Below are 15,588 nucleotides of genomic sequence, written 5' to 3'. Positions count from 1 at the left end.
ATCTGCCGTCTGATGATGACCCATATGTTCTATAAAACGGCGATGGAGATCCCTGAATGAAGGAGGCGGTTGTACTTCTGGACTTTACCCGTGGGCAGTTTTAATGTATTACACCGGTAAAATTGCTCAATTACTTGGCTGTACGGGGTGGTACGGTGCGTGTCAACAAACTTTTGGCAAGCACAAAGTTGCATGACCCCACTGTGTGAGCTACATCCGACGTTACCATGCTGATAAGATTTTAAACCAACAACTGGACAAGAAATGTCTAATCGAACGGATTAATCGCCCTCTTCTGCGGCACAGAGAGAGAGATTATAATGGCCTATCAGAATTTTCAAGTATACAATGTATTTATTGCATCAGAATGGTCGAGTAGAGAGAATTAGGGATGCACACTTAACATTTTTGAAGGTTAATTGTTTTTATATCATCCTTTTGAAAATTATGAAAAAATTAAGAGTGAAACAGACCGAGATCATTGTCGTTTATGTTCTGTCACCGTCCGATTGCATAGAAATGTGCTGTTTATCATAGGACCGTCAAAAAATCAACACCGATGTAATGTGAGTCTGCCTGCAAATCTAGGTGTGGCGGTCTCAGCTGTCTCCCGGTCTCAGCGGCCCCCCTTATGGTAAAAATACGTCATGTCATCTCGGCGCACAACAATGGGAAAGTCGTCCGTTTAAGTGGCGTGCTGAGCAGTGCAGTCAACGCATGCTTCACGTTGTACGTGACGTGTACTGTACATAGGCCTAACAGTACCGCTTATAATACACGTAGTAACTTGCTGTCATGTGGACATCTCAGCACGGAAAACCAACGGGATCGTGCTTGTGTCGTGCTGAAATGTCCGGCTACGTCGGGGGGGGGGGGGACCGCTGAGACTGGGAGACAGTTGAGACCGCCACATCGGGCTCATTTTCCTCGAGTAGACACGCGTAGAACTGTTGGCGGAGCTTCCCTTCAATGGATCTATAAACTCTCATCTTTGCCAAGTATCCTATTCCCCTGTGTATTAAAGGCCTGGGAATGGCTACAGTCTGATCCATCGTGCACGTGCGTTCACAATCATTATGGAGGAAGATAATTTGTGAACTGAAATATTTAGTTCACTGATAGGGGGCCTAAACTAGCACTCGTGGTTTCAAAATACCGAGTCTTTTAACGTGGCGAGGAAGTACAAGAAGATTTTCAAAAGGAATAAACAGTAAAAAATTAGGAAACCTGTAATGCTTACATGATGAATAATAAAGCATATTAAGAATTGCTTTTCGAGATAAAATCCGAATAATTCTCAGAACTCCTGGTCGCGTGAATGACAAAGGGCGCGGACAAGCATCTGTAGATGACAGTAAGCCCTTAAATGATTTTCAAAAAAACATTAAGGTTCTTTAAATTTGATTTGACTTATTGCGGTTCAGAAAGAAAAGCACTGTTACATGAAGTCAGCGATGCATCCATTTTTTCACCCATCAAAGAATCTGCGAATCCCTCGATGGTAGTACTGTTTCTAAATGTTTTCAATATTATTCCTTAAAAAATGGCATAATGCTGCGGGAAGGGGCAACTTATCCCCCGGCTCATGATTACTGGCCACACTGTGTGATTATTATTTACGGGGAAAAAAGGTGACAGAAACAAATCGCCGATTTCTTCTTCATTTCCAATTTTATTCAATGATAACAGAGTGCCACCTCTATTTTTCACTCCATCATTTTTAAGCAAAGTTCTTGACTTTATATATGTCCGCCATGCGCACTCAACCATAGGAAACTATAACATGTATACAACAAAACGTACAGTACTTTTTATTATTTAACATAATGCGCTCCCCCTTTGTTTACACATGCTACGGAATCTAAATTTAATTAAACAAGCACACACTTAATACACGCACTACACAATAGAAAACGTAATTTATTACGTGAAAAAATGCTGAAAATTATGGACCATTAATTCAGTTTCCAATCCGGAAATGTCATCACTAAACGGTCGAACTTCGGTCAGTAGTACATGTGCATTACATAGAGTGCATTATTAGGTACAAGTACCTCTCATTCGTTTGCATTAACATCGATTTGGAAGGAAATACACCAAAACCGTACTTTTACAAGAAAATACACTGATAGAAATTTCTTCAACATGGAAAATGACAGTCGGTACCAAGTGAAGTCAGTGGCATTCGCCATATCCTGAATTCTTTCGAACGGCAATTTATTCATATTTTTTACTGCACGTCTTCGACACACTAGCATTACCAAAACTCTAGCGATAAAGGCCATTCATTCAATATTCAGATTTGAAAATGTCATAACTCAATGGCCTATATATCTAGCGCAATTCTGTGAAGCTCGAAAAAGAACATACACATTCACTACATTTACTTGCAATTGTGCGCCTGTAAACATAACCTGACGTAGAAAAACATTACACGTACTCTGCTATTCGTATAACCCTGTTAAAACATGAAACATTTGCAAAGAGCAAGCACCGTGTATCCTCAACATGATACACCAATACAAGGAATATGCCTATTACATGTACTCAGTGAGTTCAACATATATGCCTAGTAGCCTAATACCGTGTCAGGGCAGCAGAAACATGCATGCAAAAACGCACGCGCTTTGTGCCTTTGCACACCAGCCTTACAAGAGGAGAATCTGGCACCTGCCGACGATGAACTGAACATTTTGTCCTCGATTTATTTACTACCCTCAAGTGCACCGATTCAGTAATTGTTACGTACAGTTGTGATGCAGTTTTGACATTTCACATAATTTAAGTTAAAGGAATCATTTGCACGTAAGCGATTCAATATACAAAAGGAATAAACTATCATACAATCTGGCCAGGATTGGCCGGGAACCAGTTGAGGACTACAAAAGATGGGTAGTTTTGTTATAATGGCTAATGGGGTTGAGTCATACATGTACATTACAATTGTCTACATAACTGGTTCTCAGAGAGAAATACCCAAGAAGTGAATAAGTAATGGTCTTATCCTTTTGTTATTGTGAAAATGACGGACGTGATAATACAAGGCAAACAAACTTCAACTGTGCACAACAAAGAGGAGCCGATAACCCTGCATGAAGGGGTTCCAGATGCTCAATAAGGTTAAAGAAAAATGTCAGACAGATCGAACAATACCGAGGTGCTTGCGCAGAACGGGACTGTGGGAAGTTGCACCGGCAGTAGTTGAGCAATGACGGGAAACGGAAAATTAGTGTCATAGGTATGCGGCATGAGAGCAAGTGTTTATATTGTTTGTACGACACCGGCGTGATACAATCGCCTAAATTCCCTGCCCTACGACCTTATGAGCGAATAATTTATTTCCATCAAACGTCCTCTTATCAGATGACTTTCTGAAGCAATGGCAGCCGAAAAACATTACATCAGGAACTTTGAGATGTTTCCCTGTGTATGGCCAATGCGAATGAAGACGGCTGTAATTCAGACTTTAAATTGCGACTTGTTTTTGAATGATAAACATCTGCAACAGTCTCCACTAGAGTTTCCAATGGCTGATACATTAAACGCTGGGAGACAGTTCCATCGCCCACCTTGTTTAATGAAGTTTCCTGTTAGCTTTTTGGTCTGCCACGAGGGAGGACGCTCACGTCAAGCAAACACTTGAAAACGTCAGTGGGAAATTCCCGCACCCGCTTATGATTGCTTGTGGCGTCCACGTACAGCATACATGTATTTCATCGTGAGCTTGAGAAGCATTTAAAATACGGTGCTAATGCCATTACAGGCAGTGTACACGTACAGTGCCCCACCGTACGCAAACCTTGCATGGGTCTAAACTTGTGCCATTTTCATTTTGAATTTTCCCAGTTCCGTTTACAAGACTCGGAGAATGACAAGGTGCAAGGGTACCAGATTAAACTACAGCCAAAGAGCACGTGCATGTACATTTTACGACTACTATGGTAACCGACTCCATCAACTTCCCTTGAGTCCGTTCAAGGTAGCCAAGTTACCAGCAATGGCGCGGCAATCCCCGTCCCGGTGATCTTTGCACTTTTAGCAGTCAGGCCCTTCAAAACAGCTTCAAATCAAACTAACTTTGGCTTTGATAACGTTGTGACCTGGCAGGCGACAAATTTGAGGGGATGTTTTATTTTTGTTTATTTTGCGCACGGCTGAACTTCAATGTAATTTTGACGAGGACCATTGATCTGTTACATGTGTGTTCCTAAAAGCGTTGGACTGCTCAAAGCGTACCGCAGCAAATAAATGTACAAAAACAGTACATGTTCATATCTCCATCGGTTCTAGACAGGCCATCAGATAATTGTTGGCTTTCTTGCTGGTACTTTAATCAAAGAACTCACAATTCAGCAACACATAAATAAAACACGTCTTTCTGGACCTACATAACAAGTGCTGGTTGCATTGTAGCCTGTTGACTCGAACGACGGGCAAATTAACCTTTCGTTTGAATCAATGTACCGATGCACCTTCTTTCTAGATTGACAACATAAATTACATTTAATTACAAATAAGGATCACAGTTCAGTCTCTGTACCCATAAATAACCTCTACGGGCCCGTTTTGCCTTGACAGAATCCAACCTCGGCCTTATTTGTGGTTGGATTTTCAAACGATTTTCCTTGACTTTATGCCCAATGTCAGAGCAGTAGACTTTTATACCCCTGATATTGCTATCTCATCAAGATGCTTGAACAAATTGATATGAAAGGTCACTTAAAGTTTCAGGTACACCACCACGTCTATTCATGTGATTCTCGTGAGTCTTGACGACATTCAACATGGGGACTTTAAAATTGGGAACTGGTTGAAAAGCCAAGTCAAAAAAGCCCCCTTCGCCAGAGAAGCATGAGTGTCTGCACATGATCACGTGACGTCAACGTGAAATTCACGAAATTGTCCATCGGCTTCAACATTGCTATAATTGCAACTGAGAGGGGCTACATGCGATTTTGCCTGTACCCAGCTTTCATTCCAAGGGCGCTGGTCACCATGCACCCAATTTCTCTGTGACGCATATGATTTCATTTCTTCGAGTTTTCATTGATGGAATTTGTTTGCTTGATGACCTGGGGTCAAGAGTTCCTGCCGCAGTGTGAACGGGATATGCTGTACATTTCTCCCCACTGATTGTAGTATTTCGCTGCCCACAATGGGCAGTTTTGTGAAAGAACTTTGCAGGTCGGCGCCCTTGGACAGGACGGGGGATTGTTGACCTGTTATGTGAGAGCGCACCATGATCTGACGCAGTGACTGAATCTCTTCGCGTGCGAAGCTCGTCCATTTTAATAGCATTTCTTGATATCACCCATACTACCTTTTAGAATTAAACTTTAGCAGAATCAGTAGTAAAGAAATATATAGTTATGTTACTCTGTGAGGAATTAAGATAATACGGTATAATTCATCTTCTCTTCACTAACATTTTTCACAAAAAGAGCGCCGTTCACTGATTTGAATAAAGCAGTTTACAGCTATACTCATCTTTAATAATTATACCGTAATACTGACACAATAACGTAAAACCTTCGCACTGTACACAAAAGATATTTAATTTCGAATTAAGAAACGACAATAGGGAAAGAGACAACGGACGGACAACATTTGAGGCCCTGTGCACAAACCTATGGGACTTAGAATAGAAAATACTTAAGGTTTTTCATATGAGTAGATGCTTCAGAAGTTTCTCAGCCAAATTTTACTCTCTATGGCATATGAATTTTGATGGTTGTTATAACATTATTTTTGAGGGAAATAAGTGTTGTCTGTATATGGAACTCTTTCCAATTCTACAATAACTATTCAGTCATAAATAACAAAAAAGCTTGACAATTAAATGTAATGCTATCGGGATTGATTGCACCGACTCAGTTTGAGAGACGAATGAACTCGCCAAACACTTAATTCCGGCCGAATTGAAACACTCATCATAATGCATGCAATCATGCGCCCACCAGCAAAACTTACTTCTCAGTCCGTGGACCCTTGCTTGTAATTGTCCGGGCGAAGTCTCATCTTGTACATTGCTTGGTAGTATGGACTAGTGAACTCAATGGCTTCTCGAAGTTCGGCAGGCAGGTCATTTACGTCGATTTTCTTTGGCGTTGGCTTCCGAAATCCTGAGCTGCTGAGTGCGGCGTCGTACCAACCCATGAACAGATTGGACGCCCGCAGCACCCGGGGGCAATGCCACCTGAGTTCCGAGGGCTTCGCCGGCTTCCACTGCATCATTTTCTCGTCGTAGGGGATGCCGGTCGCCGAGCAGTACTGCTGCATCATCCCCTCAGGATCGTTTAGAAGGTCGTCCGCATCGATAACTATCGGCGTTTTCCTGGTCTTGTGTTCCATGTACTCGAAGAGATCATAAAGTTCCTTAATGGTGTACCCTTCGGCCGGTATACAGCCGAGTATGCTTGTGCCAACGACCATCTTGGACAATCGTGACGCCTCTAGTCTCGGTTTTAAGGAGGTGAACACCTTCACTGGGTTTCGTATAAGAAATGTGTGAACGAAGTCCTCGGGCAGTTCATCGAAATGGCCCTGTACTGCAAAGGCAAAATCTTTGGCAAAGTGGACACTTGCGTTCTGGGTTTTCTGAGCTGCCTGGTTGAGTTTCTTGGTCACTTTGGCGTGGGATAGGGTCGGGGCGAGCGATGGAAGTCTCTTAAGCCAAAGTCGCTCCGGCCCAAACAGATAAGCTGCTGTGTACATCTCATTGTAAACATCAGAAGTTCCCAAAGCGATGATGGACCTTTCAAAAACTGTGGAAAGGGAGCGAGGAGCAGACCACAACATCACCTTTGCAGCGGGCTTGCCGCTGCCTAGTTCTTCCCATGCCATCCTAACTGGAGAGTCCACTTGCGTTGCCATCTGGCATGAAACGGCAGATGCACGTACGTATTGCCGGACTCTCTACGGACGCCAAACGACTTTGAGTTCAAATTCCACCTGTATTCAGAGCACCCTGGCCTGTGTAATAATGCAGCAATCAGTACCCGTGCATGCTATATCTACACCTACATTCCATATCATAACCAAGCCGAGAACCGATAACACACACTGTACGGTTACGGTATACGAATGTGCAGGATCGGATTGACGCGACAATATTAGATAAGGCAAGTCCAACCACGAGCTCTCTCCCGTTGGTCTTATGGTACGATAGGTTGTATTGTAGTCTCTCCGCTGCTGTACAAAAATTCTATTGAAATGCACAAAGAAGACTTAGTGAAACGTCACAAGTGAGTAAACACTTTCAACATATACATCGGCACCACTATCCACTGGTCAGTTGCGTAACAGTAGACGGCGTATTTATCGAATCCAATAGCAACGTAGACTCAATTCAAGTCTGCTCCTTGCCAAGACTGATTCACTTCATCTGATTAATCTGTTTTCATGAAGGCATGACAATTTAACAGTGACATTATTTATGGTCTTGAGATAAACAAATTTCTACACAAAGGACGCTTTCAAATGTAATATCTGAAGGGGAACATTTTGATAAATACATATACAAATACAGTGCGGCGTGGTAGATTTTTTGGTCCTCCACAGAAGCCTCCCCCAATATAAATTATCTTAGCTAGTAACAAAGTAGAAGTTAAATCGGAAATATCTCAGCCCAAAATATTGTCTGGTATTGCTGAGACTTACCAGAGTTTTGAACGCATTGTTGTAGAAAAATTAATCGTGGGTGGTGTGAGTCAGGCTTGAATCGAGTGTAAGGAATTAACATTGAAAAGGAGAGATTATGGTGCTCGACCAATCAAGTTGCTGACGACCCGGGGAGTCATTACTGCCTCCATGGACAGACTTGGGGTTTCCTTCAAGGCCCCTCTGAAGGCGTCTGTGCACATTCTACCGATTGTCTGTACTTAGGTCTCCTGTCAGTGCGTGCTTGGTGTTTTCCGACTTGGTCTGATCATTGAGTAAGGCTATTGGTGCAGTGCCCAACCAGAGCACAGATAATGACAGTTAAATTGTTAATTTTAATTTCAGTGTGTGCATGTACGTCCCATTGCATGTGCCAAAGACATTTTTTACAGCTTTTAGAAAAAGGTTTTGATACTGATATTTTGGATGAATTATGTCAGGAGTGAACTGCATAAATTTGGAGAAGTTGAGAAATTTGACACCAATAGTTGGGCCAGCACAACTGCAGCGGTATAGTTGGGACAGAAGCTATAGTTGGGGCGTAACAGCAACCTTAAGATTACTGATTTCTTAACTGCTATACTTCCTGGAAGGGTGCGCATAACTTAATTGTTACGTTATTGAGATGTAAATTTTTGTCTTGTGCAGTCTTCCAATATCGATCCGCCTTGTCTGACGCATCTACAATCAATGTTCGGCCAAGTGACCGTAGGACACAGAGTTCGTCAAACTTTCGAAGGGATTCAAGCGTGTCTTCATGACTGGGTGCCAGCCGGAGTCGGGTTCCTTGACTTTTTAATACTTTTAGTAGGACATGCAACCGACTCGATCTGTTCATGACACCAGCAAGAAGCCACTTTATTAAATGCAGTATGCTGGCTTAAACTTACTCAAGAGATGTGCGAGTTTAAAATCAATGGCCGGAAAACTGAAATTTGTTGTGATTGTGATACGACCAAGCGAAATGAGCCTGTAGGGAGTTTTTTTTATTTCTAGGTGCATAGGCCTATCCATGTAAAAACCCCGAACATTACATCTCCCGTGCTTGGGTCGACTTCCACAACTGTTGAACTAAAGGTCGTATCAACGAGGCTCTTCATAGCAATGAATTTGACTTTGCAACGTTCTTTGTGATTGAAAAAAAAACAGCAAAATAGCAACAGACCATGAATTTAATGATCGTTTCAGGCATTTGAGCTAGTCAATTCTTTTGTCTGCACGCAGCTTTTTTGCCTTTCAGCTGAATTGATGGAGGTAAGCTTCAGAGCGGCGGAATACGGCGCCACCATAAATATGAATACGTGCACTCAGCCATCGCTGAATGCAGTAATCTTGGCAGAAGAAAATACCTAGGCCCTAGCCTATAAAATGATCTCATGTGCTGAATTCTGTTTTCCATCCGTATAACAGAATTTTTCTGTCCCACCCACAAGAAAGCTTAGGTGCTAATATAATACGACGTTTCTAATTTTAATGGCACTGTAAACAAATAAACAAAAAATAGCGACATGTCCCCCGAGGAAGGGGGAAGTTTCCCCTCTCCCTGTCATTAAAGTGCCTTACAGAGTTCGGACCACAATACCCAAAATGCAAACATTAACAAATTAACCATGCCTCACCTCAATTACATTCTTTAAATTGTGCTTAATATAGTTGAATGACAATTTCTGTGTTCATAAGTTTGTTAAAATTTAAAAGGCTTTCCTTCTTTCGTTCTCTAGTAGTGATGTATATCAGAATTTCACGAAACCACGGTGTATCGTTTCGTTATAAGGAAGATGCTATTTTGTTCCACAATTTATAATTAAGAGAGTGAGAGTGGCCTCGAGCCTGAGGCGTGAAAGGGCGGAGTCGAGTCGGGACAGCCTTTTTTTCTTTCGTCATTATTGGTAAGTACAACACTAGTAGCAGCTGATCAGACAAACCTATTTACTTATACCAGTTGATCAAGGAATAAGTTGGGATGGAGAGGCCAACTCTTGTGTCAGGGGACCGGACAACAGGGCATTCATAAGTTGCGTGCTCTCTGCTCGTCAGCTTCCTCAATGACACATACGGTCGATGGGCGTAGTCTAGCGGAACATGCTCAAGTTGGAGCGGCTGCCAAACAACACAGTATGCCGCTAAACAACTCTAATCACACCGCTGTAGACGGTAAATCTGTCCCGTAAAACTATCAGGGGACAGAGGTACCTGGCTGAAAGTGCCCTCCCGGTCCGGTAATCACTCCCCCTCCAGGTTATTCTGTCCTCTCCAAGTATTTTTGTCCCCCATCAGTTTTGTCATGCATGAGCTATTTTTATGTTGGTTTGATGATGAGTTCAGTACAAATGAAAAACAGTTAGGGTTCTCAGCCCTTCATTAAGTTTTAAATTGGGGGCGGGGTGGATATGAGATGTAAAATCAATCAAATTATGTTTCAGCAAGAAATCGGAAAAGGCAGCAATCCGTGAAGTTCTGCAGATTTCTTGCACGCATAACAGTCTGTTGGTCGGCGCGGTGTAGCTATCATGGTCTACTCTTGTAGAAGAACTTGAAAACGACGGAAAGCCTACGGAAGGTACTTTGACTCTACGATCGCCCGACCATGTCCAAAATGATTTTTAAAAAGGCGATATGTAGTGTCCACGATACTGGACCGTACGCGCACTCAAACAACAGCGCTGCGAAACAACACTTAATACCACGCTAGCGTTGCAAAACAACCACCATGCTATCTGAAACAACACTCACCATGCTGTAAAGTGTGGTCTTAATAGTACACCATAATTGAGCATTACCACTCCTTTGGGGGCTCGCATAACATCCTAAACAATGTGAACCGAAACAATACGAGAGACTTGGAAAAAGTCTAGCGATCAATCCTTTGGTAAGGTAGTCTCTTGAGGGCGCTTGTGCATGTATGCCACGGATGTGTGCCCAGTCTCAAGAAAACGTGTCTTCAGAAGTGCCCTTGTGCTTTGTAATTGTGGCTTCCAAGATATACAATGTGTGCAGCAAACACTTCCAGCAGTCTAGGGGTAGACGTCTGTCTGGAACGTAATTCACCGCATTGTCCACATGGTTTGTATTCGTCACCACCATGACCAGTAGCATAAACGTTACACTTAGAACTGTTGGGTCCGACGCACGTCTGCTCCGCTCCCACGGGGAGGACGTCGGACCCCACAGAGTTGGTGTGCCGTAGGTTATCTGGTCATGTTTTGTTTGGCTTTCAGGTTTAGGTTCACTTTATTTTCACATAAGGGTAGAGTTGGAGTCCCTAAAATGCTATGCTTGTCGAGTACTCGGAGTAGGGACCTCAGCTTACATAAATACCTACATGTAGACTACAACATGTACGTGTATGAATTACCACATTCACAGACATTACATCAAAAACATACTTAGGTCTAGTATACGTACGTAGGCTATTACCATGATTACTAAGCATAATTAAGACAGTAATTAAAAATATTAAAAGAAAGGCATTAGTAGGATCTGTAACCTTTCTTGGTTGCTGATGACCATGCTGACCATACGATAGGTCAGTACATGTATGCGCGGTTGCCGGATATTTGCATGGTAGGTTGATCTTTTCTTACTGCCACAGGCCTCGGGCATGTCACCCAAACTAATTCATGGCTGTTTCTAGTGCTATGGTTGGGCTGGCCCAACTACTATACAGTGGTCCAGTATGCTCAGTACATGTATGTGCCAAACTGCCCAAAGTCATTTTATTTCCAATGTCATACATGAAGTGCCATGTGTCAAGCGTGAGATGCATAAAATTTGGATAAGGCTAAGAGATTTTCTGAACTAGAAATTGGTCAACAGCAGTTGGGTCAGCCCAACTGCAGCCCTATAGTTGGGACAGACGCTATAGTTAGGGCATAATAACTGTAAAAAAATTCTTTTAAAAAAAAAGTATATTCCATTTATAAGTCCTAAAGCTAGAGATTTCATCTCCCTTCCCCCGATCTGCTCTTGCTGATAGAACACGGTGGCATGAGCTGGAATTGCAGAGTTAGTGGTCTATTTTTGTACCCCCTGATCCTCAGAAAGTTGCTATATTATCCTTTTGTAGTTTTGAAATTTATGAAACCCTCAAGTTAAATTGCAGGTGATTTCACTTTGCTGTTTGTCATTCATGGCTAGATTTTTTGAAAGGAAAAAAGTCTGACATTGCACTACATGTGCATGTAGGTTCGAATCCTGTTTGTGAAATGGTGGGAATTCACTGTGACAGTACATGTAAGCATGGAACCAGACAAAGATTTGTCAATGTAAAGTTTCTGAAGTCCCCCAAAGTCCTGACTGCACATGTTTCCATGACGCAATACAGCAAAATTTTAGTTCCAGCCTCTACTGCCTTAAAACACTGAGACTTCAAGAAGTGTAGGCCTACCGCTGGGATTGAATCCTGTAAGCCAAAGACCTGTGCACTGTCTTGATTCCAGTGCCAACTATGAATAGGAATTTCTTGTACATGTATATTGTCACCCTACATTTATACTTATATTATGGAGGAATGCCACGCAGTGGGATGCATAAATACATGTAATTAGCAGTGGTGGCTTTTTAGTGAAATAGGTTGAGGTAATCATCCTGGAATTTCGAAAATTCATCATGGAAAAGTTAGAGAATTTTGTTTTCATGAAATGCTTGAATCCTGAATCCTAATTTTTGACATACAGTACGTGTTATTACACATTGCAAAAATTTCTGTTGTACATGTACATTTACATGTTTTCCATTTCTAGGTGAGCTATTTACATTGCCTCCTGTTTTGGGGGGAAAAACATGTCAACACAAGTCAGTCTTCTTTTTACACAGTGGCACAATTTTCATCATTTAGTGGAGAATGTTGATAGAATATGTGTTGGCAGCAGTGGCGTAGCTAGGATTTTACTAGCAGGGGGCACAAAGGGGGCACCGGCACCTTATGGGAGGCACCAGCTTTCAGTGGTGGGGCACCAGCTTTCAGTGGTGGGGTACCAGCTTTTCAGTGGTGGGGTACCAGCTTTCAGTGGTGGGGCACCAGCTTTCAGTGGTGTGGTTTTTGGGGCAAGTTTTTGTTTGCCTTGTTCAGTATCCATTCATCCGTTTTTTTTCAGTGGGGGGCACCTTGGGGGCATTAGGAATTTGTGGGGGGGGATGTGCCCCCCCACTGGTTGGCTGTTGAAAAGATACGATACATGATAATATACATATACCATAGGAATGGAGTCCAGAGACTGCAGACCTGACACCTCAGAATTGAAGACATGTCTTCAACTGCCTTGCCTGCATTTTACCCTTGATTCAAGGAAAGGCTTACAAACTTCCTGTTCTCAAGCACGGGGAACTTTCAGAAAACCGAGAACATACACCACCATGTGATCTTTAGTAAGGAGGCTCTGTCTTCAGCATTTTGTACCACTGAGTGAAACCAAGTTACTTAGGTATGAAGCTTGACACTGCATTGATGCATTTTCAAAGTTTTGAACCATTCTGTTTGCATGCAGGTCCAACACTCCTTTTTGAGCGTTACGCATCCAAAGGTCATCATGCAAAAGAGCGGTACTACGCATGCTCAGCATGTCGGGACAGGAAGGATTGCAGCTTCTTTCAGTCAGCCGATGAGAGGGTGTCAGAGACTAGGTCAAAGGTCAGAGAAGAGCATAACAGAGCACAACAGCCATGGAAAAGCCACGAGGACTTTTACAAAAGGTACATGCATTTCCTTTCTGTAACCTGTCCTCAAAAAAGAAATGTGAAATATGACTAATGAACCTATGGAGATTGTTATGTGCACAGATGCTAACTTGTGTGATTTAGGTGTAGTTTTTACGATTTGTTTCGTCCATTTATGACTGTACGAGCCAGACTAAGATTTTTACAATTTCCAACTCGAAGGTACAAAACCATACAGTTGTCTGTAAACTGTACGTAAGCCAGCAGGGAGCCGGCCGGCCTCGTTAAGCGCGCATCAGAAATTTGTTGCTGACATCCCGCAGTGTGTGCATACAAACTGCATGAGTAGCAGTAGAAACCAGCATTGTTGAATCATCCATTCATCCTAATTAACGCTATGACGAACAGGGGGCGAATAGGCTCGATTGCACTTCATATGCAACATGATTGTGTACATCCATGCATGGTACATGTACCGATATCGTACACACGTGTGTCGAACGTCATGATCGTACTAAGGTTGACCAGATCGGAGTGGAGGACTGTCGAGGATTTGATTCTTGGATATTTGGTGGTCTGGATTTGTTTTGCACAGTGGCAACAAGTGAGCTGAAGATCAGGGACGAATACGCCACAAAAATGGACCTTTATTGCAAAGTCTTGTCGACAAATGTTGTCGTGGAGAAGCTTACGTGTTTTGCAACGCATGTAACTGTGACATGATAAATATTGCCCACAGTGGATCTTACGACACTGAGAAGCACGTTGGTTAGGGCCAAGAAAAAATAGCTCTGCCTGTGATTAAGTAGGGTAGGTAGGTAAGGATTTTTGGACAGTTTTTTTGTGCTGATTGAATAGGACAGAAAGTGCCCAAAATTGCTACAAAAGTGAAAACTTAGCAGAATTAATGTGGAAATATAATCAACTATTAATTACATTTATTACAGTGTTAGTCAGGTAAATTACAAGTGTTTTGAAGTGAAAAGAAGTTGTTGACAGGTGTTTGTTTTGAAAGAAAAGACAACAGGATTTTTAAAAACTTTTTTCTAATTTGCCGATGAAAATTTGGGGGGTTGCGCCAAAAAATTGGGATTGGTCAGGGAACCGGAACTGGAAGTGTGATAGGATTACACTTTTTCATTTTGAAAAGTTGGCATCTCTGAGTTAGTATTGAGCTGTGACAGGCCAAAGGAGCATTTGATATTTGCCCATGATACAATGTAATATGAGTTCTACCTCATGAATTTGTTATTACATGTAGCTCCATAACATTTTCAATTAGGGATGAGATGAGGCCCAGGCAGGGAGCGTGACTTGGCTTGTATAGGGTCTGAAACCAGCACAGACGGTGGCTGACGTATGGCCCATGTGTCGTTTGAGAGTTGGCCTTGTTGGAGACTGTGATAAGACACAGTTTGGGAGCTTGAGATTTGGTCAAGGTGGGGACTAAGAGCCCAAAGGCAGGCTGTCCAACCAGACTGTGGTTGTGGGTTGTAGAAGAGGCACATACAGCTCGGTGTACTGAATGGGGAAAGCCTGGCCAAGATAAGATGGGAAGATGGATATTAGCAATAATTCAGAATCATTTGGACGCTAAGCAAACAAGCATATCCTTGGAATAATTCAGAATCATTTGGACGCTAAGCAAACGAACATACAGTATCCTTAGAATAATTTAGAATCATTTGGACATTAAGCAAACAAACATATCCTTGGAAACAAGAAGACTTGGTCACAGTTTCTTTATGTCGTTTATATTTCTCTCTGTGCCTTGATTTTAGTTGTCCAAATGGAACTTGAAAATTGGGCATGCCAACAAAAAACCTAAACTTTGCCCCTTCTAGCAGAATTCTCCAGTGCAGACAATTCACAGCAGGATAGCTTCATTAAGATCTTGTTCTATCCAGGGAGATGTGATTTTATTCCATTCAGGATGGAGGCCACAAAGGACTTGAAATGGAAGGACAGGAGGTTTTGTGTGGACTGCAGCTTGTTGCTCTACCCAAGGGAATTCAGGGAACACGCCAAGCACACGGTGAAATCCAGCCTGACCGACGAGGAGCTCAGACAACCATCCCACCTGCTAGTTCCTCTAGAGAACAGTAAGACAAATGCGGTGAGTATAAAGTTGGAGTCCAGAAATCTTCTGTGGATCCTTTGATCCTGTGAGTGATCATGGGAGGGCATTCCTGGATTACAGCCAGTTACAGTGTCCCAGCCCATCTGCCTCCTTGCCAGCTACTGGTACATGGGGGTATATACCCCCTATTTCCG

General features: G+C 42.5%; 2 protein-coding genes across 4 annotated transcripts in view; one reads left to right on the top strand and one right to left on the bottom strand.

Moving 5' to 3' along the window:
- The window catches only part of LOC110987507 (rRNA N(6)-adenosine-methyltransferase ZCCHC4-like), a 73,437-nt gene that overhangs the window by 33,782 nt on the left and 24,067 nt on the right, over window positions 1-15,588 (top strand). For 2 of the 3 annotated variants that reach the window (XM_087136729.1, XM_022250304.2), the window contains 2 exons: window positions 13,146-13,350; window positions 15,247-15,430. In XM_087136729.1, the coding sequence (XP_086992855.1) occupies window positions 13,146-13,350; window positions 15,247-15,430 (389 nt within the window). Of the gene's footprint in view, window positions 1-10,542; window positions 10,723-13,145; window positions 13,351-15,246; window positions 15,431-15,588 lie in introns of those variants that run through there. The other variant, XM_022250298.2, reaches the window with a different exon arrangement.
- On the bottom strand, window positions 1,653-7,329 carry LOC110987521 (uncharacterized). The gene has a single exon (XM_022250314.2). It carries the CDS (start codon window positions 6,871-6,873, stop codon window positions 5,974-5,976), a length of 900 nt encoding a protein of 299 aa, XP_022106006.1. The 5' UTR covers window positions 6,874-7,329; the 3' UTR covers window positions 1,653-5,973.

Source organism: Acanthaster planci, linkage group LG05 (assembly GCF_054643075.1).
Source record: "Acanthaster planci isolate LZ-2023a linkage group LG05, COTS_SCS, whole genome shotgun sequence".
NCBI classification, from domain to species: Eukaryota; Metazoa; Echinodermata; class Asteroidea; order Valvatida; family Acanthasteridae; genus Acanthaster; species Acanthaster planci.
Note: the sequence above shows the minus strand (reverse complement) of the source record. Positions and strands in the feature narration are given on the sequence as shown.